The following is a 14,814-nucleotide window of genomic DNA, read 5'->3' on the forward strand; positions in this document are numbered from 1 at the left end:
ACACCTGTTTTAAAGTAAACTGTCCTGATTCCAGACGAAATGAACACTTTCTCCTTCATGGTAAGAAATACAAGTCTTTGGAAGACATTGCTAGTGTCAGAAATTCTAATTTCAAAATTCTTAACGAATTAATCAAGAAGTTATGTGGGCGAGAAATGGCGGGGCGCGGGACATTCAAAAACATTATCTTGTCACTCTTGATTTCTTTCACGTAAGCGATTGTACTACATCAAGAAAAGAATTTTTACGTCACTGAAAATAACGGTTAGTGTCCAGTCTCCTGAAGCACTGTGTTTCAGAGTCACTTAGATAAAGATATGTTTAACTAGACCATTTGTATGAATCAGACTTATTCACCAGAGGTGCCTTAGCTACTTTTTTTACTTTTGATAGCATTTATTATTGAAAATACTACATATACACAATTGTAGACACATACTTGTCATACGCCATTCTTGTTTTGCTTAGTAAAGAGACTGTGTCACGGAAAATCCCACGTGCCAAAATGCTGGCTGAGTCAAAGTCCTTTGAACAAGTCATCGAATGCCTAATAGGGTGTTGATCTGAAATCAAAATGTTTTTTGTACCTTGCAGTGCCTTTGTACCTTTTTGTACATTTTCTGCAAAATTGAAATCTTAGGTAGCATCAAAAGCAAGCATGTGTTGGTTTAAAAGTTTTGCCTAATTTATTTAAAAAAGGTCAGCGAAACCCAATTTTATTTGGTAACCATTTTCTTGTTAATCTGAATAAACACCAATGTTTACGCCTATACTTAAAAAATTAACTTGTCGTGTTGATTCTTCAAGTGAACTTTAAGCTTTTGGCACTTTACTTCGTAAGTTTTCAGTAAGTATTAAATCAGTATTTGAGTACTGTTTGAAGCTGGGGGCTGGCTGATGTAACACTTTGTATACATCATTTCTCTTTACATTCTAAGATCAGCTGAATGAAAAATTTAAAGCAGACTAGAAAGCAATTCTTGTGAATCTAATTTTTGTGCTGAAAAGCTCTGATGATAGTGTTTTTTCTTGATTTTGATGATCCAACACATATTCTTAAATATAATTTTGATATTATAAAGCCAGCACAACTGATAATTAAATTACAGTTATTGGCAGTTTTACAAAAATGATCAGTGACCCCCCGTTCACATAAGAGGCACCTGCATAGTTGTGGACCTTGTTCACAGTCGAATCTTGTACAGAATTTGATTCCATGCAATGTAAATTACGGCTGAACTTAAGAGCATCAATTTTTAATTGGAAAATCGCAGCCGTTAACAAATAAAATGAAAGCCTTATAAAGACCAGATTGCTTTTGGTGTTCTTTTATTGCAATAGGCAAAAATGCAGCAACAACAGCAAACTTTTTATTGCATGTGAAAATATGATGCATGTGCTTTTTAAGATGTTATTTGTGATATTTCTCTGAACTTGATTAATGTGAAATCATAATGAAAATTAGAATTAGAAAATATTGACACTTAATAACATTTCAGGTATTCTTCTGTCGTCTGGGAACTGAAAATTCCTTTATATGCAGTGGAGGATGTTGGGGTGTCTCCTTTTTAAATGTAACCTAATCTTTCGAAAGAAGCCGTTTTTAGATATTCCTGTAAAGTTATGACAAGACAGGAGGGATAAAGCCACCTAGAACTTTCGCTGCAAATAACAATTCATAAGTTTGATTTCGGGTGCTAATCAAAAAAACCTTCACCCTGGAAAGTGATCTTTGGATTCTGTCTGATTTACTTAATCAAGACGAGCAATAAATCCATGAATCATCCAGGAATCGTCCTCAAATGGTCGAAGTCCTCTCAATCGCTCGAAGTGATCAAAAAAGCAATTCATTAAATGCTTGTACAAACAAGCCAAAAACAGGCAACCTGTTATCTTTGTTTACTAATCTAATATTCCCTGCATGGAGCCAAGCACCTGCTCTGAATCTGAACAATCACTTTTCAAATCACTCGATCAGTTCAGTTATAAAAACGCCAGGAGTGAACGTGATCAATCAGTGCATCACACACTGAAGACGCTCATTTGTTTTCTAATCGTAGAAGCAACATTAGGAATGATCGTGATCAATCAATGCATCATACACTGAACCCGCTCGTTTGTTTTCTAACCCTAGAAGCAACATTAGGAATGATCGTGATCAATCAATGCATCACACACTGAAGACGCTCATTTGTTTTCTAATCGTAGAAGCAACATCAGGAATGATCGTGATCAATCAATGCATCACACACTGAACACGCTCGTTTGTTTTTTAACCCTATAAGCAACATCAGGAATGATCGTGATCAATCAGTGCATCACACATTGAACAAGCTCGTTTGTCTATCATTTCATTTCATACTGACCACATCCAATTTATAATGAAGAAAAGCATGGCCACGCCCAACTTCTTCACAGACTATAGTTTTAAATATTACATAAATTCTCAAACTAAACTGCGTTGTGCCAAGATGGTATTTTAATGACAATAGAAAAGGGTATTTTCAAAAACCAGAAAAATATCACTCATGAAGGGATTTTTGTGCAAGTTTCCTAAAAATAGCGGGATGCTTTTCCGGTCCACCCTCCCCCTGCTCCTCCCTCCCCCTTCTCCTCCCTCCCCCTGCTCCTCCCTCATAATTAATGGAACGAACAGTGTCCAGAAAAAAATACGTTTCCACGGCTCTGAGTCGGAGGAAAGTTACCAAATGATGCAGCAGTTTTGCAGATGACCAATGCATGAAATGAGAGGAATTTTGCTTGAACTTCTCATTTTTTCTGAGAAAGAATCATAAATGACTTAACTTAAATACTTAATTCTTAATCTTAAGATAGAAAGGAAATTTTGAGAAAGACAACTAGGGCGAAACTTCATCTGGAGGAAGGTTAAGGGAGTTTTCTGAACTTTGGATCACAACTGTCCACGAATAACGATGTTCAGGTATCAATTCAGTTTCATCAATAAACGGTTATTGCTTTTCTGGTACCCCACCCCTCACCCTCTTACAAGCATGATTTATATTTTCTTGAACATTCTGTCTTAGTTTACGATTACAACCTTCCCAATCTGCTCGTCAAATCTTGCAGTGCTCAATCACTTCAATCTCTTGTAAGAAAATTTAATTGTAGAAACGAGAATTTTTTGCCATTCAGGGATGCTTTGTCGAAAAATTTTCAGATTTATCGGCAAATATAGGACGGCTCACCCATATTGTCAGCAAATTGGAGCGCGGCAGCCAAATAGACGCCATTAAAATGACTAAAGCTCTGATTTTGAAATAGATCCATAGCAACTTATAATTAAGTAATAAAATATTCTTGAATGAAAACCCGGCTCAAACGATCGGATTTTCGTTTGCATTTATTAAAATCCGCGTTTGCTTTCAAGCGCGTTTTCAAATGTATTGTAGTTAATCAAAAAAGAAATGAGTTTTAGCAAATAGATCAGCATTAACTATAGAAATAGCTTTGATTAAAATTCACATTTTAAAAAATAAAGCTTTAAAAATAGAACATAGTAAATTATGCCACAAAAGAAGAACAGTTTGATCATGGTTGTGTTTTGTTTATTCACATCGCACAGTAAGTGCATTTAGTTCAACTGCAAGGAAATCTAGACCGCTGCTTTCTTTGCGCGGAAATTCACTTGTTCTTTAGCATGCTAGTCTTATTTGTAATCTATTTGGAAAAATTAACTGGCTATGATTTTCCCTAAATCCAATATTTATTCCAAAAAATACGTTTTTGTAAAGATTTCGTTCGGCGGAATTCAAACTCACTTGGCATTAAGAGAAAGATTCACATTAGCAATGTAAAAGATTAAGAAAAATAACTTCTATTATTTGTGTGGCACCCAACTTTTCCCGTCTTAGCTTCAAACACCGCTTTTTGCGAAATGCAGCGAAATGTTTGTGTACATAGCTTGAAAATCCTTGAGAGGGGAGAAAAAATCACATTCAAATTGGACCAAGTTTAAACAATGTTTACAAAAGAATACAGAATCTAGCATTTATCAACCCGTCTGTGATACTAAGATGATAGAGAATAACAGCCCCACTGACATTACAACACTTGAGAAAATGACTGTAAGACTAGTATGTTTAGGGTATAGAATTATGGACCATATGGCCCGTGGATTTCTTTGAAAAAAGCAAAGAGCCATGGCAAAAATATCCCAAAACCAATAGCAAGAACAAATAATTTGCCACTTTGGTATTAACTATAATGATTAAGCCACGCACCCCCAACTTCCCCTTACACCCCTGTTTAAAGTTTGGCATGATCTGGGAATGGTCGATTGCCATATTCGATTGTACAATGCATTCGATTGATCATTTTTCGAAGACAATCGATATTGCAACAACTCGTTATTATTCGTTTGTTTTTTACTGCAGCTAAAAGGTACTGCAAAAAAATTTAATATGAAAAGTTCAAAAAAGAAGGTCAAAAATTTGCCACCGGGCCAAACGAGAAGCAGATCTTCAGTTTCGAGGCTTCATAAAGATGGCTCCTTGCATGCTGTCCATTCCACACACTCGATGTCTCAAGTGCGTCTCCAGTTGTTTAGAGAAGCATTTCATATGATTGACCAGGACAGAGATGGCATTATAAGCAAAGGTAATAAACTTGATATTTCAGAAGCAGAGTCGACCTTACCGTAATGCCTCGAACAAGCGCCCCCCAAATAATAGCCCCCTCGAATAAGCGCCCACCCTTAAGGAGAAGTTATTGAATAAGCGCCCAACCCTCGAATAAGCGCCCATCCTTCAACCTTCAGAAACGGCGCTTTTTCTGATTTCAACGAAAACATAATTGGAAGGCAATTCAACAAGTAAAATTAATTAACAACACAATTTGCACCCAAATCTACTTTTTAAATAAGCGAAGCGCCCCCCTCGATTAAGCGCCTCCCTCGAAAATCGCCCATCCTGGCATTACCGCTTATCCGAGGCATTACGGTAAACAAGAATAGTCGGGGTCCGGGCACCAAAAGGATTCAGAGGACAGGACAAGGCACCAAATAGATTATCTCACTAATCTAATTGGGCAACGAGCAATTCAAACATTGATAACTGCTTTCAAAAAGGGGCATCAAAATGAGTATTTAAGCTCATCGGCAGACATTGTTACATGGCAGAGCCGCAGCGGATAACCTGCCCCTAGAAGAGCATTTTCACTTCCCTCAACAACTTCATTCTCACCATGGCACTGCATGCAGAACCCTCTCTCAAAAAAGATTTGCCCATTAAAATATAGTCAATTGAAAAAACCCAGTGCAGTGATTATGATTAAAATACAAAAAGGACAGTAAACGTTCCAGCTTTCATCCCAAGTATTACTTTATTCCATTATAATACTTTTTCCTTACTTTTAAAATTTCTACTTTTGATGATAGAGATCCTCATATTGAACAAAAGTATTGAAAGCTCTACGCTCAAAGTCTTGATAACAACGATGCCGGTACTTTGAGAATTTGAACAAGGTCATGATGGAAAAATATGAAAAGTTGGTTTGGTTTATAACATTAACCATAGATACATGGTCTAGGTTTGGGATAGAGGATCTTCTTTATATTTGCCAGCTCTACTAGCTTGCATGCCATCACCACTTTCTTTCAGACCTTGGAAGAGTTTATGTTAATCATATGACGTCGGTGCTTACCTGAAGAAGGTGTTTTATAGACTTTGTAAGAATTCATTTGCTCTACACCTATTTAAATTTGATTTTAACTGATTTTCAGACGATTTAAAAGGTGTTTATGAGTCACTTGGGGCCCATATGGCCGAGAACAAACTCGAAGAAATGCTAAACGAAGTGTCAGGTCCAATGAATCACTCAAAATTTACAATCATGATGGCGTCTAGAGCTGGAGATATGGACGATACTCAGGTGGGCTTACTTCAAATTCCTTCCAAAAGGCTTACGATCCAATTCAGCATTTACGAGTTTTCTTAACGAGGTTTAGTTCGAATGTGCTACGAAAGTTACGTCAGAAACGAGATCTCTTCTTCTTTTATCATGGCATCGAATGCTGTAGACGGTTCATGGCGGTATTTCCTTCCTCCATCCTCATTTATTTCTTGCAATCTCGCCTAGTTACTTTTCATCTCTAACACCCAGCTTCTTCCTCATCCAATCTAGCATCTTCAGCCTTTGCCCTCCTCTTGCTCGCTTGACGGCCATCTTAGCCTCTATAATCTTCCTTTCTTACCCCCACTTCTCTTCTCAATTCATGCCATTGGGCCAATGAAACCCCATTGCTTCTTCTTGATAGTGTTCAACAGTTGTCTTTCCATTTCAATCTTGGCCAAAACTTCTTCATTCATCATCTGTTCAATCCATGAGATCCTCATCAACTCATATATCAATAAAATAGAAAATTTTTTAAGTTCTATCCATCAACATAAATTGGTTGATTAATTAATGGTATCAGCTGAATGTAATGAAAATGTTTTCACTTATGGGCGTGGTCAGATTTTTTATTTGCCACACCCTGAAGCAGGTTCCTTTTGTTTTACAGCCAATTTTCCGTTGTCATATACAATCAAACAAAAAGAAATTAAGTCTAAATACTTCTTACTCCAGTGCAACAGTTTCTTTGGTGTTCTCTCTTTTTCAAATCATTCAGATATATGTTATAGATACGCTTTTAGAGTATAAAACAGGACGATTCTACTAAGTTACTACTTCGTGTTTTTTGCCTAATATGATCATCAGTCGATTGTATGTACAGTTCTGCCTATACAGCATCGAGCACTTTATGACGAACCGGTATAGAGTCATTCTTATTACTGTTATTTATATCTCAAACTTGCTTGATTTTTTCCTGTTATACAGGTGCTACTGCAGGCCTTTAGTATTCTTGATGTCGACGGGACGGGTCTTATTCCTGTGAAAAAGTTCTGCAAATTACTTCGTACAGTCGGATACGAGAGGTATATATGTATTAGAATCAGTTGAACTGATCTTTGTTTATGTAACACCCTTGACATTCAACAGGATACATGGATACACACGGACATTGCCGGTGCTGTAAGAAGAAAAGTTTTCACAGAAAAATTTCTTCAGTTGAATATAAATTCGGGTTTATAATTATGCAAGGAGTTGTAATAATTGGTCCAGTTTGGTTCCTTTGACAATATATGTATTTTGGCCATGTAGGAATCTTGTTTTCACAGTCATGGGATTTTTACCAACAAATGTGTCCTCCTGCCGATGTTCTGCTGTTGGCACCTATTTTAGTTTAAATGCTCTATTTTACAGAATGACGCATGAAGAAATAAACGCCATGTTGAAGGTTGCTCCGGTTGATGGTCTTGGTCAGCTCAACTATCGTACATTTGTGCAAATGATTCGTGGAGAAATTTAGAAATACAAACAACAAGTTTCGAGGTTTAGAAGAAATCACATCCAGAGAATGTGGAAACGTTTTACCCAGATTAAGAGTGAAACAATTATTTCTCTATTAGACAATCACAAACAAACAAGTGACAATTGCTCGAAAGTATTTTGTTACCTTTCTAAAATTTATTCATCAAAATATATCTACTTTTAGATAATTGTCTCTTTTTGCTTTGTTGATTTGTTTTTGTCTACTGGACAGAAAACTAGAATGAATTTGTCTGAAGAAAACACTTTGTAACAGTCACTCACTGGATCAGTGGTATCGTTGCTGTGAAATGGAGGCTAGCCTCGAAGGATTGCACGCACGTGTGGTAGACATTTTGTTTCTTGCGCTTACTGCGCCTAAAAACGTAACTCAAAAAGAAAAATAATGGGAGATCACAGTTCAGATGAAGAATGGTCTGATGTAGAAGATAAGGAAGGTATTGAAGTCTGTGAAACACTGTGTATTTTTTGCCAAGACAGATTTCAACAGTCAAATGCATGCTTAGGCCACATGAAGGATGTCCACCAGTTTGATGTGATTGGTTTTTGCAAGTCCAGTGATGTTGATTTTTATGGCTTCATTCGATTGATAAACTTCATCAGGGCAAAAGGAATCAGTCAAATTGAAATAAAGAGCGTGAAGAAGTCAGATTTTGAAGACGATCAATTTCTTAAACCCGTTGTCGTAGACGATGGGCTGTTACAAGTTGATTTTGAGGGACTGATTGAAAGCTGCAATGGGGTCTCCATACAAGGATCTCAGAATGGTTTTCATGGTGAAGATGATGAGAAGCGAGGTTTGCTAGAGAAACTGAGGGATACAGAAAGAAGAGCTGCTTTGGCAGAAGACAACCTTGCAAGAGCAGTAAGTGACATGGAAAGTTGCAAAAAGGAGATGCAAAGATTGTTGTTAATCGCGCATCCAGAGAGCTCTGCAGACACAGTTGCGGGTGGTAAACCAGAAGGTGGAAATGCTTATTTTGAATCCTATGCGCACCATGGCATCCATGAAGAAATGCTTAAAGATAAGGTAAGAACAGAGGCATACAGAGATTTTATTCTGTCAAATTCAGGTGTTTTCAAAGATAAAGTTGTTCTAGATGTTGGTTGCGGCACAGGTATTTTGTCAATGTTTGCAGCAAAAGCAGGAGCAAAACTTGTCATTGCAGTTGATCAATCAGACATTGCTTACCAAGCAATGGACATTATCAGAGAAAATAACCTCGATGACATCATCAAAGTCATCAAAGGCAATGCAGAGAAGATTGTATTACCATCTGGTGTTACAAAAGTTGATGTGATCATATCAGAGTGGATGGGTTACTTTTTGCTATTTGAGAGCATGTTAGACTCAGTTTTGCGATGTAGGGATAAGTACCTGTGCGATGGAGGTCTTGTTTACCCAGATCAATGTGGTATGTTTCTTACTGCTATTGCTGATGAAGAGCTTTGGGATGCTAAGATCAAGTTCTGGGACAGTGTATATGGTCACAAAATGTCTTGCATGAAGGTGTATGCTGTGGATGAGCCTTTAATTGAGGTTGTAAAGGAAAGTGCTGTGATTTCAAATCCTGTTAAAATTGCCCATTTTGATGTTTTAACAGTCAAGGTTGAACATCTAGAATTTGAAACTTCTTTCAAACTGGAAATTACTAAAGACAGTCATTGCACTGGTTTGGTTGGTTTCTTTGATATCGGTTTCATTAAAAATACACAAAATCCAGTCCATTTTAGTACAGGATGTGATGTACCACCAACCCATTGGAAGCAAACTTTGTTTTTGTTTGAGAAGAAGATTGCGGTTTTGGCTGGGGAAACACTAGATGGGACAATTTCTTGTAAGAGAGACCCAAAGGACAAGAGAGCATTGCTAATAGACCTAAGGATTTGCAAAGAAAATGTAGATTTGGTGAAGCAAAGGTATTCATTAATCTGAAAGATTTATTGTTCACATTTTGCGAATTATGCACAATGATCTCATTTTTTCAACATTTGGTTTCTGTGGCTGATTAAATTTCAAATGACAAAAATTACTAATCTAATCTATGGAAGTCAGGTAAATGAAATTGACATGATATATTCTTATGGATTGCAACAAGATGATCATGAAAATATCAAATTGCCTATAATACATATGAAAGTTTTTGATTTAATTTTTGAACATGTTTTCAATTCAATCACTGGTTAAATTGCAAGAAAATAAAGCATGTTTACTGCATCATTATTTTCAGTTAAAAGCTTGAAAATTGTTTTTTTAATATACTCAGGTTTTGAGCATGATACTTTTAAAGTTATCAATCACCACAAGAAAAAGGAAAATAACAAAAAACCAACATATTTTTCAATATTTTTTTGTTTTTTATATATCATTAACATTGTTTATAACAATTAACAATAGAAGCAATAATGGTTTATAATCATCTATCTTCTAAGAATCAATATTCTTATTGATTCATATTAAATTCTCTGTTTGATTACGTAGCTAAATGAAAAATTATTCTGAAGTCTCATATGTCATCAGGGACCTTTAATTATTATATATAATCAGTCCTAAAGGGTGCAATCAAAATAATTTGGATGAGGAGATTCAATGTATTTTTGTTCAAAATTGTAACTTTTTAGGTTGTATTTCAATTTAATTGGATTCAGAATTCAGAAATGGGTATCAAGTTATAAGGGCAGTTTATTTAATGTATTTTTAGGTTTTTTGACAAAATGTTTTCTTTGGTGACAAGTTTTCAACAATTACTAACATTTTGGTGTTACATTAGTTATATTTGTCAAACCTTTTCCCTTATTTGCATGCACCCTTTGGGCAACCAATATCAAAATTATCTCCCAAACATCCTACAAATTATGTTATAAAAAATTATCTATCAAAATTGCAGATATATAACTATGAAAAACCAATTATTCAACTTTGTCTGAGAAACCCTTAACATCAACATTTTAATCACTTAATATTGCTACAATCATTGCCAAAAATTTTGGAACACTTACATCTGTTTTCAAAGGCAAATTCAGCCATACCCTTCTCCCCCCAGGAAAAATGCTGATTTCCTATAGAATATTTTTCTATACTTTCAACAAAGTTTTGGGGGAAAGGGCAAAGGGGGACAGAAGTAGTAGTATTCCAGAAAACAAATGAAAAATAGAAAAGCACAATGTAAAGTGTTGGGTGTTCCAAGTAATTTTGGCAGTGATTGCAGCTTTTATCAAGGGAAACTTTCCATAAAGGATGCATAGTTATAGAAAACCAAAAATGAAAGGTGACTGTTTTTGTCTCCTGGGTACATGTCTAATTAGAAAATTAACAGACTTGTTGTTTTATCAGAAAGTATCAAAGAGTGTTTACAAAGTGAAATGTCAAATTGAGAAGTAAAAAATTATAGTAAAATGGTGTAAACAATTCACCAAGTTTTGTATATTAGTGTTCCCTAAATTGACTCAATACCTAACTTAAAATTCATTATGGCAGTGGCAGAAACTATTTTTCAAATACAGGAGCTGTAACTGTCATTTACAGCACTCGAATATAATGAAAAACTTTATACAAAATGTAAAAACGATTTGCAAAATTGTAACTGTAAAAAAGCAACACATGATAAATAACATGGTGAATTCTGGGGAATACAAAATGACCTATTGATGAAATGTGTTAATAGAATTATCAGACAAGTTTGTATTTATAAAGAAATATTGAATTATCAATGAAAAATTAAAACTCAATGCAGAATGAATTATGTTTTGAATAACTAGGCATACATCTATGAAGTTAACAAGAAAAGGCAAGACATTTTAAGAATAAAACATGTTTATTGGCCCTCTTCCTTTGTGAGAATGTCATAAATGTGTTATCAAATAACTGAAAAAAAGTAGTGTGATGTGATTTTTTATAAGATTTTTCTTTAATTAACAACAAGAACCAAAGAGCTCTTAGGTGATGCAAAAATTTACTGACTTTTGACCCAAGATAATTGAAAAAGGAAATTGAAGTATAAGCTTAAAGGACAAGTGACACACTTTTCACCCTATCTTTTCTTTTCATTAACTTATAGATCATCATTTATAAGTAAGTTTTTTTGGTTTAGAACAAAAAATTCTAATCAGGGGGCGCAGGGGGTGTGATTTTGCTTTTTATCACGTGACCCTATGACGTACATTGTGATAACTCGGAATTTTCCTGTCATTAATAGAGAGTTTACGAAACACGACGCAACAGGTCCAGACGAACTGAATTCGCTTAGAAGCGTGTTGTAAACGTTAATATTCTACTGTATACCAGTAGCAGCAATAACAAATTATCACAATCTATGTCATGGTGTCACGTGATTCATTTCCCGCCATAATTTGAAAAGGGTTTTTTAAGTAGGAAAATGAAATCAGAAAAAATAATATTTCAACAACACTCTCATACAGTATTTTACTTTGAGTTAAAAGGAATACAAAATTTGGCGCCAAAAGCGTGTCACTTGTCCTTTAATGAAATTCCAAATAAGAGGCAGACTTATATACAAAGATCCTTGTTGACTAAAATCCAGTTTTGTTTGGGGTGATCTGGTATGATTTCCACAATTTGATGATGTAAATTCATACTCTCACTTGCTGGAGTAATGATGTTGCACCCTAGAGCTAGTACTTCATATGACTTTCCCACAGTTGGGAAAGTCAGTTGGGAAAGGCTTTCCCACATGGTTGGGAAAGTAAAGGACGGTATCCTGATGAAAGTTTCTTGAAGGTTTCTTGAAATATTGTATGCTTGCATTTGAAAACTACTTTTAAATCATTAGAAAATTATTTTCTTTTTGAAGATTCTATGAGCGGATGTTGTACTTATCCCTCATCCTCTGTACCCTTTCTTGGCGTTCTCTTTGTTTTCTTTCCCTCTCCATGGCAATCTGTGCTGCGATTCTTGGGTCTGCCGAACCCTGTAATGCTTCATAATTTATCCTGTTGTTGGCATTTTCATGATGAAGAAGTGGACTCCTTACTTCATGGTCTGTGCCATCTTTACTTTCTGCTTTTCTGGTATGGAAATTTGGAACAAATTTAAAACAAATTAATTTTATGTTTCTGAGCATCATTTTGAATCATTTGGCAAGACAGAAAATACACTCAGAGCGATACAACAATAGAACATCATCATAACAGGTCATTAAAATGCTTATTTTATTATGGATAATTTGGCAATCTGGTTTTGTGGGCACATAATTCCAAAATAAGAAAAATATGGGGCTTAACAAATTTTCCTTCAATCGCACTCACTGTTCACTCAAATATTCTAAAAGATAGTTGAAACAATGTATTTAGTCCAACATTTTTTCAATCCTAAATGACCAATCATACTTCATATTTCCAAATGCACAAGATATATTGCCCACATTTATAGCTTTGTTGTTTCTGTTGTCCTTTCATAGTCCTCTCGCTTTCAAATACATGAAGACAAGCTTTCACAACTTACTTCCCTTTCTTTTCGATGTTTTGCTTCAGATTTCCAACTACTCTTGCAAAAGAATAGCTTGCTTCATTATGCTTCACCTTTGTTGGTTTCTGATCCACCCTTTCAAAACAATGGTTTTATCATATCAATGCAATCTGAGTATGTAAAAATGACAATAATGACAATATTGTTAAAGAATGCTTTCTGTGTGTCCTTAAAATAAACTTAAATTTCCTTTTAAAATGCAGGATAAGATATTCAGGTAAAAAGCTAGTTTTTCTAAATGTAGAAACAGATATTGAAGTCCTCACATTATATGCATTTTGATGGCCATTTTATTTCCATTGTTTGGAGTATACAATAGGACTATTGTTATGTTAGGTATTCAGCTGGTAATAGAAGACTAATCATCTTGTTGAGGCAGGTTGTGCTGCTCAGATCACAGGCTTACTGATTCGCTAATATTGATTGGCAGATGGCTCAAAGCCATTTTTGTATCTGTTGAGTGTCTTTGAATAAACATTTGAAAAGTCTATATATGAATGGAATGGTTTTAGGGTTAAATGGTTAAAATAGAATGGTAAAAAGTCTTAAATGGTTTATGATTATGTCTATCATTTATCCAAACAGAGATTGTCTAGTGCGGAAAAAAGAAAACATAAATAATGTAAAAGCTTCAATATAAATGAGTCACAAGAAGAGACATGGTAAGAAAGAATAGTCAAAATAATTGCAGAATGAACAATTTTTTTAAAAAATGAAAAAAGATTTTGGTAGAGCAAAAATATAAAGCTGAAAATAAATAATTAGTACTTCTGTGGCATTTCTGGGTTTATGAGCCAATGTGAAAGAAAATGTACTTACAAAATAGAGTTTGGTGTGAGTGGGCGTGTCTTATGTGAATTTAACTGCTTTTCAACTTCAGCTGGTGGATTTCCAACAAATTTTCCTTTTTCAAAATAACCATTCAATCTAGTCAAGTAAAATTAAGTTTCATTTTAAATTTGTAACGGTAAGGCGAAAAAGTAGTGCATTTTTGTATACAATCATGACTTTGAAATGTAAAGAAACATTTTAAGTGAAATAGGACACATTTTTAGATGCCCAATAACTTTGTAGTTTGATAAATTGAAAAAGAGAGGGGGAAAGACATTTGCAGGCTCTATCAAATTTTATCAATGCATTTATCAATTTCACAAGAGCAGACTTTAGCAACGTAACCTGCAATTTTGAAATTAAACTTCCTCTTTGATTAATTAACTTACTCTGTAATATAATGTTGATTTTACATAAATTATGCTAAATCTTATTTAAATACTACATTGATACATATTGTTCAGAAAGTTTTTCACTAAAAGGCTGATTGCTTTCAAGACCTTAGACTTGCAAAAGAGGAAGTTTCTGTAGGAATCATTTTGCAATATTCTTGCTGCAATACGGGTTATTCAGTAAGACCAACACATTAACGAATAGTATTGCTTCCTTCAATAATATCTTTCAATGATAAATCATATATCAACGCCATACAAGGCAACCTGTAACCCTTTTCACAAACAAAGCATTACGCACGTAGACATAGTGACAAAAGCTTGTAATAACAAAGACACAGTGCTAGCTTAATAGACAGCTTACATTTCTCCGTTGCTAAACCTGTACTCTCCAAATCCGTGCATTTTGTCATCCTTCCACTGCCCTTCATACATATCTCCGTTAGGAAACGAAAAAGCACCATGACCATGTTTGGCACCTCTGAAGTTTGTTTCACCAAAATAATCTCCCTTTTCGGGAATAACATCAAAATCGCTTTCTGGGTTACCCCTCCCTCCTCCACTGAAACATGGACATACAATATGGCATAGACAGTCCATTTTCAAGAGGTTTTCTGTCACATTTCATACGACCTCAGTAAAACTTTATACAAAACTCGTGATACTCTCCTTCTTCCTGAAATGTTGACCTTCGAAAAAGTGGTGATTTCTCATTAA

At 35.0% G+C, this 14,814-nt stretch overlaps 3 protein-coding genes across 3 annotated transcripts; 2 read left to right on the forward strand and 1 right to left on the reverse strand.

The window, feature by feature from the left end:
• The first annotated feature begins 2,737 nt into the window (after window positions 1–2,737).
• LOC135695407 (uncharacterized) lies at window positions 2,738–7,548 on the forward strand. The gene is made up of 4 exons (XM_065214492.2): window positions 2,738–4,617; window positions 5,741–5,889; window positions 6,838–6,935; window positions 7,264–7,548. The coding sequence occupies exons 1-4, from the start codon at window positions 4,422–4,424 to the stop codon at window positions 7,367–7,369; spliced, it is 549 nt and encodes a 182-aa protein (XP_065070564.1). The 5' UTR covers window positions 2,738–4,421; the 3' UTR covers window positions 7,370–7,548.
• A 121-nt stretch (window positions 7,549–7,669) lies between these two features.
• LOC135695401 (protein arginine N-methyltransferase 1) lies at window positions 7,670–9,357 on the forward strand. The gene has a single exon (XM_065214483.2). It carries the CDS (start codon window positions 7,775–7,777, stop codon window positions 9,323–9,325), a length of 1,551 nt encoding a protein of 516 aa, XP_065070555.2. The 5' UTR covers window positions 7,670–7,774; the 3' UTR covers window positions 9,326–9,357.
• Window positions 9,358–9,733: 376 nt separating this feature from the next.
• LOC135695405 (uncharacterized) lies at window positions 9,734–14,812 on the reverse strand. Its single transcript, XM_065214490.2, has 4 exons — window positions 14,462–14,812; window positions 13,694–13,801; window positions 12,851–12,949; window positions 9,734–12,414 (listed from the first exon to the last, which is right to left on the reverse strand). The coding sequence occupies exons 1-4, from the start codon at window positions 14,695–14,697 to the stop codon at window positions 12,204–12,206; spliced, it is 654 nt and encodes a 217-aa protein (XP_065070562.2). The 5' UTR covers window positions 14,698–14,812; the 3' UTR covers window positions 9,734–12,203.
• Window positions 14,813–14,814: the final 2 nt, after the last annotated feature.

The sequence above is a fragment of the Rhopilema esculentum genome, chromosome 2, assembly GCF_057945365.1.
Source record: "Rhopilema esculentum isolate cy_ngs chromosome 2, ASM5794536v1, whole genome shotgun sequence".
NCBI lineage: Eukaryota > Metazoa > Cnidaria > Scyphozoa > Rhizostomeae > Rhizostomatidae > Rhopilema > Rhopilema esculentum.

What these genes read in the sequence shown, in the direction of transcription:
- LOC135695407 (XM_065214492.2), top strand. Translation starts at nt 4,422, where the DNA reads ATGAAAAGTTCAAAAAAGAAGGTCAAAAATTTGCCACCGGGCCAAACG. An exon ending in AGATGGCATTATAAGCAAAG is followed by an intron (nt 4,618 to 5,740) that starts GTAATAAACTTG and finishes ACTGATTTTCAG; the next exon opens with ACGATTTAAAAGGTGTTTAT. An exon ending in CGTACAGTCGGATACGAGAG is followed by an intron (nt 6,936 to 7,263) that starts GTATATATGTAT and finishes TCTATTTTACAG; the next exon opens with AATGACGCATGAAGAAATAA.
- LOC135695401 (XM_065214483.2), top strand. Translation starts at nt 7,775, where the DNA reads ATGGGAGATCACAGTTCAGATGAAGAATGGTCTGATGTAGAAGATAAG.
- LOC135695405 (XM_065214490.2), bottom strand. Translation starts at nt 14,697, where the DNA reads ATGGACTGTCTATGCCATATTGTATGTCCATGTTTCAGTGGAGGAGGG. An exon ending in CTCACACCAAACTCTATTTT is followed by an intron (nt 12,950 to 13,693) that starts GTAAGTACATTT and finishes TTGTTTTGAAAG; the next exon opens with GGTGGATCAGAAACCAACAA. An exon ending in AACATCGAAAAGAAAGGGAA is followed by an intron (nt 12,415 to 12,850) that starts GTAAGTTGTGAA and finishes TTTCCATACCAG; the next exon opens with AAAAGCAGAAAGTAAAGATG.